General features: G+C 46.4%; 1 protein-coding gene across 8 annotated transcripts in view; it reads right to left on the bottom strand.

Annotated features, from left to right (window-relative positions):
- Positions 1-12,618, bottom strand: part of ERBB4 (erb-b2 receptor tyrosine kinase 4) — a 515,280-nt gene that overhangs the window by 321,701 nt on the left and 180,961 nt on the right. For all 8 annotated transcript variants that reach the window (XM_085228854.1, XM_085228852.1, XM_085228851.1 and 5 more), the window contains exon 2: positions 9,002-9,153. In XM_085228854.1, coding sequence (XP_085084980.1) covers positions 9,002-9,153 — 152 coding nt within the window. The remainder of the gene's footprint in view (positions 1-9,001; positions 9,154-12,618) is intronic.

Below are 12,618 nucleotides of genomic sequence, written 5' to 3' on the forward strand. Positions count from 1 at the left end.
GAGATGAAGTGGTGGATAATCTGCAGTTTAAAACTGGCTGTTCTGCTGAGATCAAATGTCTGTTTTGGCACCGAGCTGATGAGCTGACAAGGGAGCAGTTCAGCACCCAGCGTCACCACTGGGCAATGCTGCTTCAGCTCCAGCCACACTGACACCAGGGCCACCCATGGCAGGCTGGGTTGTGCCACAGAGGTCTGCCTGTTTTTGAGACGGTACTTCACCTGCCCACAAGAACACCAAGTGAAAGGGACGGAAATAAAAGGCAGATGGGGGCTTGCAGGCTTTGCTTTCTCCTTCATCACCTCCTGTACTTTTAACTACAAGAGCCTTTTCCAAAGCGCTTGAAAGTCCCTGTGGTTGCAACCATCCCGAGAACACACAGTCTTCTCTTTTACTTAAAAATCCCCTCCTCTCCTGAGAAATTTAAAAAAATGTGGTTTTTTTTTAACCTAAGACCTATTAGGTCATGTTTTCCACATCCTTATCAAAGCAAGGCAGTTCTTTACAGCAGATACATTTTCTAGCTGATCACTCAGCGGGATTGAAAGGAATCCAGCAACATCATCTGCTTCCTGAAGAGGGTATTTTGCAGTTTTGCAGAGACAGCCATTAATTCCTTGATATTCATTATAGATTTTCCTTTCTCAGGCTTTCACTCTGCTCAGTGTTCTTGAAGGATGAACGGCCACTATTATTCCTGAGGCGAGTACTACACATGTGCCTCCCTGTCCCTCTCACTGCCCCCTGTCCATTTTGCAGAGGACACCACAGATGCAGGGGCTGGCAGCTGTTTACAAAAGCCCCCTTTCCAAATCCTTTCTATGCACAAATTAGTAAGGTATGGAAAGGGTTTAAAGCAATAGGCTTTCCAATCTGGAGGGAGCAATCTGCCTGCCATCAGCTATGTGCTGAGATGGGTTTCCTTGCTGATGGTTAAAGATCACTTGGATTTATCAAACTCTTTATAGTGTTTCACAACTCCTTTGTTGGCACCTGAGGTCTGAATCAGTCCCAAAATATCAGAAATCAGAATGAGATCCTGCCACCATTTAAACTGGTAGGCCATTCAGCTGCATCCTTTGCATCCTATTCAGACGGAATGGCATTTACTTTGAGGGTCTCCTGTCTCCAGTTTAGGCTCCTCAAGGTTGTTTTCTCGAAGCATGAGCAAAGGCTCTGATACAGAATGCATTCTTGATGTAACCTCTCCTTCCAGTAGGCAACATTAAGTTATCACTTATTTTCCCCACACAGAAAAGTGCAGGTTTCTTCAAAACTAATGCGGTATTTCCACCCTCCTTTCGACATTTTCAAGTTCATTACACTCAGGTAGTACCACAAAGCATATCATTCCTCCTCTCTGGCAAGACTAATCACCACAAAAGGGGAAAAAGGAACACTACACACTATTCAATATAGAACATGGACATTATTAGCCTCCTACCTGACTTCAAACACAAGCGCAAGAGACATAGAATGGCCTGGCTTGAAAAGGACCACAGCGATCATCCAGTTCCAACCCCCTGCTACGTGCAGAATCACCAACCAGCAGACCAGGCTGCCCAGAGCCACATCCAGCCTGGCCTTGAATGCCTCCAGGGATGGGGCATCCACAACCTCCTTGGGCAACCTGTTCCACTGCATCACCAGCCTCTGCGTGAAAAACTTCTTCCTAATATCCAACCTAAACCTCCCCTGCCTCAGTTTTAAATCATTCCCCCTTGTCATATCGCTATTTTCCCTTGTAAACAGTAATCAAAAAGAAGTCAAAATGAATGCTTGTACTCAACCACCCAAACAGGTACTGCTCTCATTGGATCCCCATGGCTTTAGCCAAGACCTCCCAGCTGGACCTGCGATGATGTTTGGTGCTGGGGACACTCCAGAAACACCTGTTTACAAGCTCCATGAAGGCCCTGGCAAGCCCTGCACAGTGGAGTGGCAGCCGCAAGGACATGGCTTTTGGACCTCTGGTGGATGGGTGGACGTTCAGGAAGGCCACCTCCTCCTGTGCTAGTATCAGGGCTGGGGGGAGAGTTAATGCTGCTAAATGCTGCAATCTGCACAATTCTGCTGACGGTTCCGAACTATAAAAGCCCTCTGGCAGGCAGCTACAGAGGAAACCTTTAAAATTGATCTGGTTTAGCACAAAAACTGTTGGCTAAGCCTCCATCCATCCCTCTGCTCCTCCACCCCTTGACACAGCTTACAGCAAAAGACTTTGCTTTCCCTTTCATATAGCTTTTAACAGCAATTCAAGCCCATTGATCCAGGACTCTGAGTTGGTGTATTACAATGCAAGATTATTCAGCTCTCTGACAGTCAGTTTGTTAAATTTCATTTTATTCCACAGTAAAATGGGATTCGAGTGAGGGAGGGCTAGGGGAAAAACTGTCGATTCATTCCCTAAATGCTGGGAAAAAGCAAAAAAGATACTTGAAGGAAAGCACAGAATCCTTCCACATTCCACAGAATGCATATCACTCCACAACAATTAGATATCTCTGTAACCACCTATGCCTCACCTGGCCCTCTCTTGGCTTCATTCTCTGCTCCGTGGCAGGATTTGAGATAATGGTTGGACAAAGAGGAGAAGAAATAATCCTAAGAGTCACCTGACTGGAGTTTGCCAGGGAACAGTATAGAACAGGAGAGGTTCCTCCAGTGTCAAGTTAGGGTTAGGATTAGACTCAGAACTCACTGCACTCACCACTGGCACCAAATGCAGACAGCCCTCTTTCTGTGGTACAAAGAAAAGCACTCCTTTCCTTTCTAACCTAATAAATCCATTTATAATTTTAAAGTGTTTGCAACCAGACTTTTTTGTTGTTGTTGTTGGTTAGCTTAACTTTACTTCCTTGCTTGATTTAGCACAGCTTCAATTAAGCTGGCATTTCCCAACACATAGGTATGGGAAAGGTTTACATTTACAAGAGGAAGATTATTAAGAGCATAAGGTAGTTGAAAGGGAAAGCATAACTCATTTCACTTGCCTGGAGGGCAGAAGAGCTTCTAAGAGAAACACTGCCTAATTAAGAAGGTTTGCACTGTTCTATGTTTAATAACATTCTCCTCCCACCAGCAGTGCCTTTACAGTGCCGGCCCAGCGTTCTGGGATGCTGGCTTTGCTAAACACCTTACGGATACACATCCCTGCAAGAACACTCCCGTACCTGCCTGGCCTCTGCAAGATGCTGGAGGGGCTGGCAAGGGTTATCAGGGTCAGTGTGAAGGACAGATCTCCAGATCTCTGCCCCGCATCAGGAGGGGTTCAGGAACCTGGAAAGCGCTGGGTGCCGGCACACCACCCCACATGAAAACAGGAGGCTTTGCTGCAGCCATGAGAACAGGATGGCAGGAGGAAAAGGGATTGGTGATGTGGAGCATGTGTGTGGGTTTGGGTTGCTGTGAATAATTTAAGTGAGACTTCTTTTATCTCTCAAGAGTTGCTATCACTGCCACGCACATGAATCAGACAGGCTTCCAGGGCGGCAGGAGGTGGGGTGCCTTCAGTTACAATGGGAGCTGAAAGGGAGAGGCTAAAAGAGAGCTTAAAGAGACTTCTTAATTACTCTGGACTTCAAATCTCTACCTGCCATCCTCTCATCTCCACGTGTGACACAGCTGAAGGACATTCTCCCAAACTGAAGGCTTCTCCCCCAAGGCAGGGGCAGCTGGAGAGCAGGGAAGTGCTTGCCCAAAGCTGGCAATGTGGGAGACCAAGCCTCAGTTGGGATCAGTCCCTCTGGTGGATCCCTGCCACCCCGAGCTCTGCTGGATGGGAGCTGGATGATGCCTGGCACACAGCTGCTTGAACTGACCTGGGTCATAGCAGGAGCTGGCATTTATGCAGCACGCTGCTCCTCTCACAAACACAAGTGGTTATTTCAAAGTCTGTCTTACATACGAAGTCACCAAAAATAATTGCTGAATTAATGGGGACATTGTTAACGTACATATATTTGGCTATGGCTTGGCAAACCCAGCTTGAGGATTAATTGTATATTAATTCTCTTCTAGGTTTGCTTTGCAGAAGCTAAAAATTTAATTCAAACAGAAGAGTGCCAGCTTGCACAGTCTTTAAGTTACACTTTGAGCCTCAAAGCCAAGCCAAAGCTGCACTGCAGAGCAGCCCTGGGACTGTTTGGCAGTGCCGGTGGGAAAAAGAGGATGGCAGAAAGACAGAATGGCAGTGATGGGTTTATCACATTACTGAAGGTGCAGGAGGTTGACTCTGTGTATGCAAGAGAAGCAATCCTCCTGGCCCAGTTATCCTGCCTGCTGCAATGCCCTGGGCAGCCATGAAAATAAAAGAACAGAGATGGGAGGAGTGTAAAAACAGAGTGGAAAGCAGGCTTTGGGAACCAGCAAAAAGATGAGCCGAGTGAGAGATGGAGCTGCAGAGTTTGTAAACAACATTAAAAAAACACTCTGCAAGAGCTGGACAGAAATAGCTGCATGCCGAGCTGCAGGGCTAGGAGCAAAAGCAAATGCATTTGTTTAACCCTGTGCTCCTCCTGCTGCGGCCGATGGCTTCAGGGTTATTTGTCACTGGAGGGAGCACGAACAGCCAGGCACTATGGGGCTGTCCTGGCAAGAGAGCAGGGAGGGAGCAGGTGGGGGATCAGGGGTCACACAGGCAGCTCTGGGTAAGGGGGCTGCTGGAAAGGGCTCCTGGGGAGTCGGGGGGTTGGGATGGTGCTGGAGGAGGTGATGTTAGGGACTGCACGGTGTGTAACATTGGTCTTCAGCACGGGTGCTTGCTGCATGCAAGTGTTGTCTCACCCCACAGGTACAAAACAGTGTGAATACTGCTGGCAGGTAGTAGTGAGGGAGGAGAGCAGGAAAACACAGTGCTTCTGGAGGTGATGGGGAAATGCTGATCCCCGCCCTGAGGTTGCTGGAACCACACTTTTATTTCATCATTTCACTTCTTACTGTATCATGGCACTGCACTGTTCTCAAGGCATGGTTGCAGCATGGCTTGCCATCTGACCACCCGTTTCTGCATGCAGGATGGATCTGGATGACCCCACAAACACGAGCTGTTGCAATCAATACTCCCTGTCAAGATTATTTTAAGCTACAGCTTCTGCAGAAGCAAAGGGAAAGGAAAGAAAAAGCCATCCTCCAGGAGAAGAGCTGTACCACAGATACATCATGCAGCTGGCCTCTGCTCCCACTCCACCCTCTGAGTTTGGGATCCAACTTGCTTCAAACACATCTCAGGTTCATCCAACACAGTTGGCAGCGGATCCCAGCCAGTGTAAAACAATTTGTCCATGCCAGGAGCACAGCCTGGCATGCCCCTGGCCTCTTGTAACCCACCCAGCACAGCAGCTGCCTTGATTGCTTTTGTGTGCCTCAGCCAGATAAAGGCAGAAGGTCAGAGGTGTCCTCTTTCCACAGAGGTGGCTTGTGTGGCACACACTGCCCTGCCCAGCACACTGTTCCACTCAGCTCTGATGCTTTGTATTCTAATGGGAAGGTGCTGGGAAGGCAATTACAAATAAATAAGTGTGCATATTTGATTTCCAGGTCTGGTATTACATGGAGGCCTCTTGCCAGCCAAAGATGATACTAGCTGGTGAGGCTGTCCAGGTGCAACTCACTGCAGGAGAGATGCCACAGGGCAACTATACCCCTCTAATACTTTCTAGGGATGGACTACAATGCACTTCTGGAGAAAATTTCTACAGACAGAGCCACTGTACAGCACTTCCTTTTTGGGACCTCCCTGTCCCTCATCCAAGCCTGCCAGCTGGGAATTCATCTCACTGCAGAAGAGGACACAGGGCTGTTCCCTGTGGTGATCTGCTGAGCAAACTGGACTCCTGTCATGGAGCTCCTCATCTCAGCACGTAGGTTCAGCCTGCAGGCTCTCTCCTGCTTGTCAAGGCAGCCAGAGCTTTTGGAAGGGTCTGCACAGACCTGTTTTGTTGCAGGAGACTAGAAAGCTTTTCAAAACTACACAGTACTTATTTTTCTGACCAGATGCAGCTCTGAACGCTGATGGGCAGCGAGGTGTGCAACAACTCCAGCTTGTGCTGGAAGCCTCCCTCAGAGGAGCTCTGTCTGAACCAGTCTTCCTCCAAGACTGAACACAACCAGAAGCAAAAATAAACTATATTCTCCATAGAAAACTCCAGTCTTCACATTCCACCTGCCTCAAAGTTTTAGTGTCGCTGTAAGGAAAATAATAAATATGGGCTCAGAGCACACAGTTATGCATGTTGACAGAGAGAAGAAGGGGCTACACATTTTTGCAGAAACTGCAGCAGCAATAAAGCTGCCTGCCACATAGCTCATACCCAGCAAACAACAGGCAGTGCTAACAGCCTTGGTTCAGGGAACTACAGCAGCATTGCTAAGGTAAATGAAGAAAGAATTTAAAAAAGCAGTGGTAGCTCATTTCTGAAGGCCATTGATTGCATTTAGAAATAAGTTTCACAATCGTTTGGGAGAGTTATTGCAGTGCGTGGTGCAGAACTTCAGTCATGTCTTCAAAAATAAATAATCTGAATTGGTTAAATAAAACCCAGGGACAAGAAGACAATCTTCTGACTGTGAACTGCTGAAAGGCTGGGGGTTGGTCAGAGATAGGAGTCGTTTACCAAACGTGTTGAAGAGGAGTGCCTATAGAAGATGGTTTTGTGGTATACTAGTTTTGTATTTCATTTAGAACATTCAGTACAGAAATGCTATTACAAAAGTAAGAACTGCCCACAAAACAAGCTGTCAGTTTTGCCAAGTGGCCTAAAGCAGGGTCCTGCTTCTGGAATCAGTCATTTGCAATAGGTATCTGATCTACAACAGGTATCTGATCTACAATAGGTATCTGATCTACTAGGAAATTCCAGACAGGGAGAAAAATCTCAGCTCTGCCTCCACAAGAGGACCTCACACCACGACCCCTCTCCCCAGTTTGGCTGCCCACAAGCAGGTGATACCCTGCTCCCCAAACCAAAACAGCAGACGTATGCTCCCAGCCCACACCAAATCAGGAGTGCTAGGAAGAACATGGAGCATGTTCAAAAAGCCAAGGGAATGCAGTGCCACTGTGCTCACTGGACAGATACACAGACAACCCAAACCACTGATGGCCTGCTTGAAGGTAAGGTCGGAAATTTTTCCAGGAGACTGAGGAGAGCAAACTGGCAGAACGTCACAGTGCAGGATGAGTTCAACATATTGAAGTCAAGGAGACAAATGGCCTTTCATTTACTTATCTCCCATCTGCCACCTTCATTTGGCCATTCAAATCATTTTTCAAGCGATAAAACAAGTAATATTGCCTAACTAATGAATGTTGAATTATCGGTGTAAATATGCCAAATCTTATTTATTTATTCTCCTCACTAAGAACGTGTTCTCCTCTGGTTTTCTATTTTAATGACCACCATTTATCATATATTACCTAGAATTTTAGTTTGCTGGGTGTTGTTTCAAGTTCTGCTCTTTGCTGGGACTTCTGTGAGAGTGCAGTCTCAGGTACAACAAGCAATAACACCAAAAAAAAGCAATAGTAACTGTCGCCAAGAAGCAAACGTGACCAGACCACCATCTTTCATTCCCAGCACCCTTTTTCCTTGCTCTCATTTGCTGATTTTAGTGCCACATTGCTGCTAACGTTTAACTCTCCTTATGGCAGCTCTCCACAAGGAACAGTGATTCCCTCATTGATGATTAATTTGCTTTCCCTACCTATTCCTGGTCAAAGTAGGAAGGATGGGAAGCTGAAGCGGGTAAACTATCTGCAATGAATTTGGCAGCATGCACAATGACTCCACTGGGGGTTCTGGGGAGCTTCTGGACCCCCAGTGATGCCTGAAGCAGTTCAGGGATCCTGCCCTCGTATGAAATCTATGCAGTGAGCAACATTAGTCCAGCTGCCCCAAGGCTATCTATTTCAGAGCACAAGCACATATGCGTTTTCCCCACCTGTCACAACTGTGAAATGCACAGATAGCATTTACTTCCGAGGCATTCGTCGCTCAAATTAACAGGCAACCTGTTAGTCTGAGTGCAATTAGCACCCCAAACTGCGCTCCAGACGTGTATCTGGTAGTGGGATTCTGCTTGCAGATCTTTCAACAACTTTGAGCAAATAAAGGCCGATGTACAGAGCAGAAATCCTGTGAAATCCCCAACAAATTTAACATGAAGCACAGCTAAGCACACTGTTAGAGAATCTGCTTTGCTGTTGTTAGAACCCATTACAGAAAGTTCAGGTTTCTGTGAACTGAAGCTGAGCACCAGGCTCACCCGTGAGCCAGCAAGCAAGTGCCTAGGTGTAATACAACCTGTGGGGCTGCCTGCTGCTAGACTGGAACTCCTCCACTCCCCTACGTGCTTCTTATGAAAATGGCACTTACACACAGACACACATCTCAAAATGTGACCTGAGAGCTTTGCAGAATGAGATGTGAGCGATTCCACGCAACCCAAATCTGTGCCACGGGCTGACTTCTATTTGAGAGCATGACCTGTGCAGCCTGTAAGCCCATCACCATGAGCCATGTTTCCTGCCGTGGCCCTCATACTTAGGCACCAAGTTTCTTCCATACTTGCAGTCACATTGCCTGCAGCATCCTCCAATGCCAGCCTGTGAGTGTTGGATCACCACCAACTAGGACACTTTTTCCAACATAATCAATTTTGGCATGCCAAATAGCAATGGGCTTAAATTCTTTTAATTGGGCATTCACTTCCTACTCAATGTAGTTGCTAACATCTTAACAGGTAACACACAGAACATGACAAAATACTCCTCCTCAAACCCAAAGGGTAAAAGCACATTATTTATACAAAACAGTAAATTCTCTCAAGTGAGACACTGCAAGAGCACACAACCCCAGCTCCATGGGGGTAGGACAGCCTTGAACTATCACAGACCTCCTCCAGACGCTGAATGGTCCATTAGGCTCATAAATCCAGCCTAGCATCCACAGCTACTCCTCTATATGCATAAGATGAAAGAAATAAAGAGGAGGTTGCTTACCCTCAGGAAGGAGAGGTCTCTGTTGTGCTCGATGCTGGTGATTTCCAGGTTGCCCATAACTACCTCGCAGTTCTCATAGTACTTGCGCAGGGCCCGGTACTGCTGCTCCAGGTCAGAGAGGGAGCTCAGCTTGTTCTCTGTGCCAGCACACACTGCAAGAAACAACAAGCACAGTCAGGTGAGCAAGGAAACACAGGAGCAAAGAAAGAGGTAAGTTTTATATCCAGGGATACAGGCGACTGCAATAAACATTCTGAATTATTCACAGGATTGGGTATGAGCAGCAGTGGGAAGACTCATGGTCACCTCAGCCAGCTAAACACCTCTCACCAAAGGGAGGTGCTGGTATTTACTGCTGCATATGCAGCAACACAAAACAAATGGATAACAGCCCACAAATTAAAGGACAGGGGGACAGAGAGACCTGAGTGGACCCACAACGCCCAGCACTCTTCCTATCAGCTGATGTCTAGAAGGGTCTGCCAAAAAATCAAGAGCAAGCTACCCAAAAGGCTTGGACCCAGCATCCTTCTCCCTCCTCTCCCCTAGAGTCCCCAGCTCTTCCCTGCTTAGCACAGTTCAACATAAGAAAGGGAAGAGGAAGCAGTCTTTCCGTAAGCCACCAGACTGTGATCTGAATGCACGAGGGAGATGTGTGAGATGAGTGAGGCAATCCCAGCCTAATACAGTCAGTTTTCAGAAGCTATTCTTTAATATTACAGTACTCTGATCTTGAAGTCCGGTTCAAAGCTACTGCTGAATTATTGCTTTGCTCTGTCTGTTAGATGGCCGTGCATCAAGCAGGGACAAAAATGAAGCCGGTAAAAAAATAAAGCAGCAGCATTTTACAGCAGCATTACTTCATGTAGCTCTCAGCCTGTTTGACAGCAATACTACTTAAACGTTTGATCGTGCTGTTGGGCTTCTTCATGTTGCACACTTACTTTTCCTCTTTACCTACAGCTTCTGGGACGTTCTCACCTGTGGGCAAATTAATCTGCGTACACCCAGACTTTTGAAATGGGCATTATTGCTCCCAATTACAAAATCAGTTTGTTTGCTTTTTCCTTGAAAGCAGCAGCAGCAGCAGCATCTATCACAACAAGATTGACTATGTTTCCAGCCGAATAAGTATTATTCTGGCTTACGGCTCCCGAGGACTAATAAATAATTTCTGTTCCGTTTTGCAATCGCTGCTAAGGATCAGCATAGCTCAGAAAACAATTCCAGCAGCTCAGCTAATAAAGCTATCCACCGCAACGCTGCCGTTTCATGTTGCACACACATTAAATGTTTCGTGAAAGCTAATTTAGCCATTTCTTGCTGTAGGGAGGCAGAACATTTGGAGCCTGCTCTTGCAGCAACAAGACTGAAACCAGTCGAGATGGAAAATGATGTGCCAATGCAAAATAATAGGAAAGCCAGGCAAATGACTGGGCTGTTTGTCTCCTGCAGAAGAATGGAGCTGGGAGAGCACTTCCATCCTTTCCACGGTCTTTCAAGCTGCATCAGGCATTTATATGTTGTAGCATCTCTGAAATAAAGTGCCAAAATAAACATGAGTGCGACAAAGTGCGTTTCCTTGTCGTGCCATACAAAACACTGTCATCTATATTTCATAAAGAATCTCTTCAAAGCACTTTGTCGTACCTTGGTAAACACGGTATCTTACATAGCCCCAGAAACTGATGAATGGTATGAAAATAAAGATTATGTGTTGAAAGCAGTCCCTGCAGCATATCCACTCTTGGGTTCATAAAAACTACTAATACATCTGTCTTTAACAGTGGTCTAAACAGTATTAGCTTGAATACATTCCCAGCCTGTAGCTTCTCCCAGCACTGGATCTGAATGTAAACCTGAGAGCAAGCATGCTCCTGACTTGCCCAGCAGATTTTGCACAGGTGTCTCGATGTGGGAAACCCTTCAAAGACATTTTGATGCTGCCCACACCGGAGAAACTGACATCCCTATATGCACTTGCATACACGAACCCAAAGAGCTGCTGACCTGTGCCAGGCTACCAATGTGCTGTGATGCTCTTAACTCCATTTCTTTACAAAACACTCTCTCTCTTGGGACTGCAGCAACAAACCTTGCAAAGTAGCTATAGGAAGATGCCTAGAGATGGCCACCTCTAACATCACCTTCCCAGCACCTTCAGACTCCGGCAGTCCTGTGCCAGCTTCTCATTTAAATCCCATACCTGGTCCATGTGGGGCAGCTGCACACAGAGCATCCTCCTGCTGTGCTAAGCGCAACCAGCAGAAACAAAAATGGAAAACTTACAATTCCTGCTCCCAATGACCCGGAGTAGATCTACAGCTTGTTCGTTTTAATTCATTTTATTGACGTCTTCTGACCTCAATAACCCTTTCCATGCTTTGCTGCAATCCAGAAGCCAACTAGTCCTGCAGTGGGAGCTAAAGCTCCCACTGCCTCTTTGCAAAGGAGAATGGAAATTGTCATCAAGCAGTAGGCAAAACATAGGTTTCATCAGTAAGACAACAAATTCTCACTGAAATAGAAATTTTAAGAAGGAAAATATAAAATTAATTCCAACACTACTATTTTTTTAATATAATTATTTCATGCTCACTCCATTTGATGCAATGGCTTAGGCACTGATGCTTCAGGTTCAGTCGCTTACTTATTCCCAGCTACCTAAAGTGACAGAGAACTGCTGCAGATCCGAATGGCCCTAGTTACAGCAGTCATAATTGTCTGTGTTGGATTGAATTTACGTATTTCATCAATATTCATGCACATGTCTTTGAAATTAATTTCCCATTGACATTTTTTCCTAATGAAGCCACACCATTCAGATGTTCACTCAGAGGTAGGAAACATTGAGGCATTTGAAAATGTCCTTTAGTTTCCGCTTTTTGGGCCATTCTTTCTTTGCTCCGCTGATGATACACAGAATCATATAATCCTAGAATGTCCTGGGTTGAAAAGGACCACAGCGATCATCCAGTTCCAATCCCCTGCTATGTGCAGGGTCGCCAACCAGCAGACCAGGCTGCCCAGAGCCACATCCAGCCTGGCCTTGAATGCCTCCAGGGATGGGGCATCCACAACCTCCTTGGGCAACCTGTTCCAAATACATCTACATGTTGTGTTACAAAACAGTTTTGATTCAGTCTGGTTCTGCTTCTTGTAATTCTAACTGATTTGGTAATCCTCCCAGCTCAGTAGGCGAGCTAACTTTGGGAAGGAAGGAGGGAGACCCACTTCATATTTTCATTCATTCCCACTGCATCTACCTACATCTGGAGTTACTCAGGACACACGAATGCTATCCTCGCCACCTCGGGCATTGGGATATATCAGAGGACTCAACAGAGCTGGCCCTGGGGAATGCTGTGCCCCCAAGGTCTCCCTGTTATTGCGTTGCCTTACGCACAAAGCAGCGCAGATCTCCGTGGGAGAGCACAGCAGTGTGTCTCCACACATCCCCTTCTTGTTGATGGAGTTGTCAAGCAGGCCAAAACCACTAAGAGGCTTCAACGCTCTGATGTGCTCATTTCAGGAAAACAGAATAATATGTTCTTTTATCCCAGCCAGGAAGAGCTAAACAACCTCTTCCTAACACAGCGTTTTGGTACTTCCCTCTA

The sequence above is a fragment of the Meleagris gallopavo genome, chromosome 7 (assembly GCF_905368555.1).
Source record: "Meleagris gallopavo chromosome 7, MGAL_WU_HG_1.1, whole genome shotgun sequence".
Taxonomy (NCBI): Eukaryota; Metazoa; Chordata; class Aves; order Galliformes; family Phasianidae; genus Meleagris; species Meleagris gallopavo.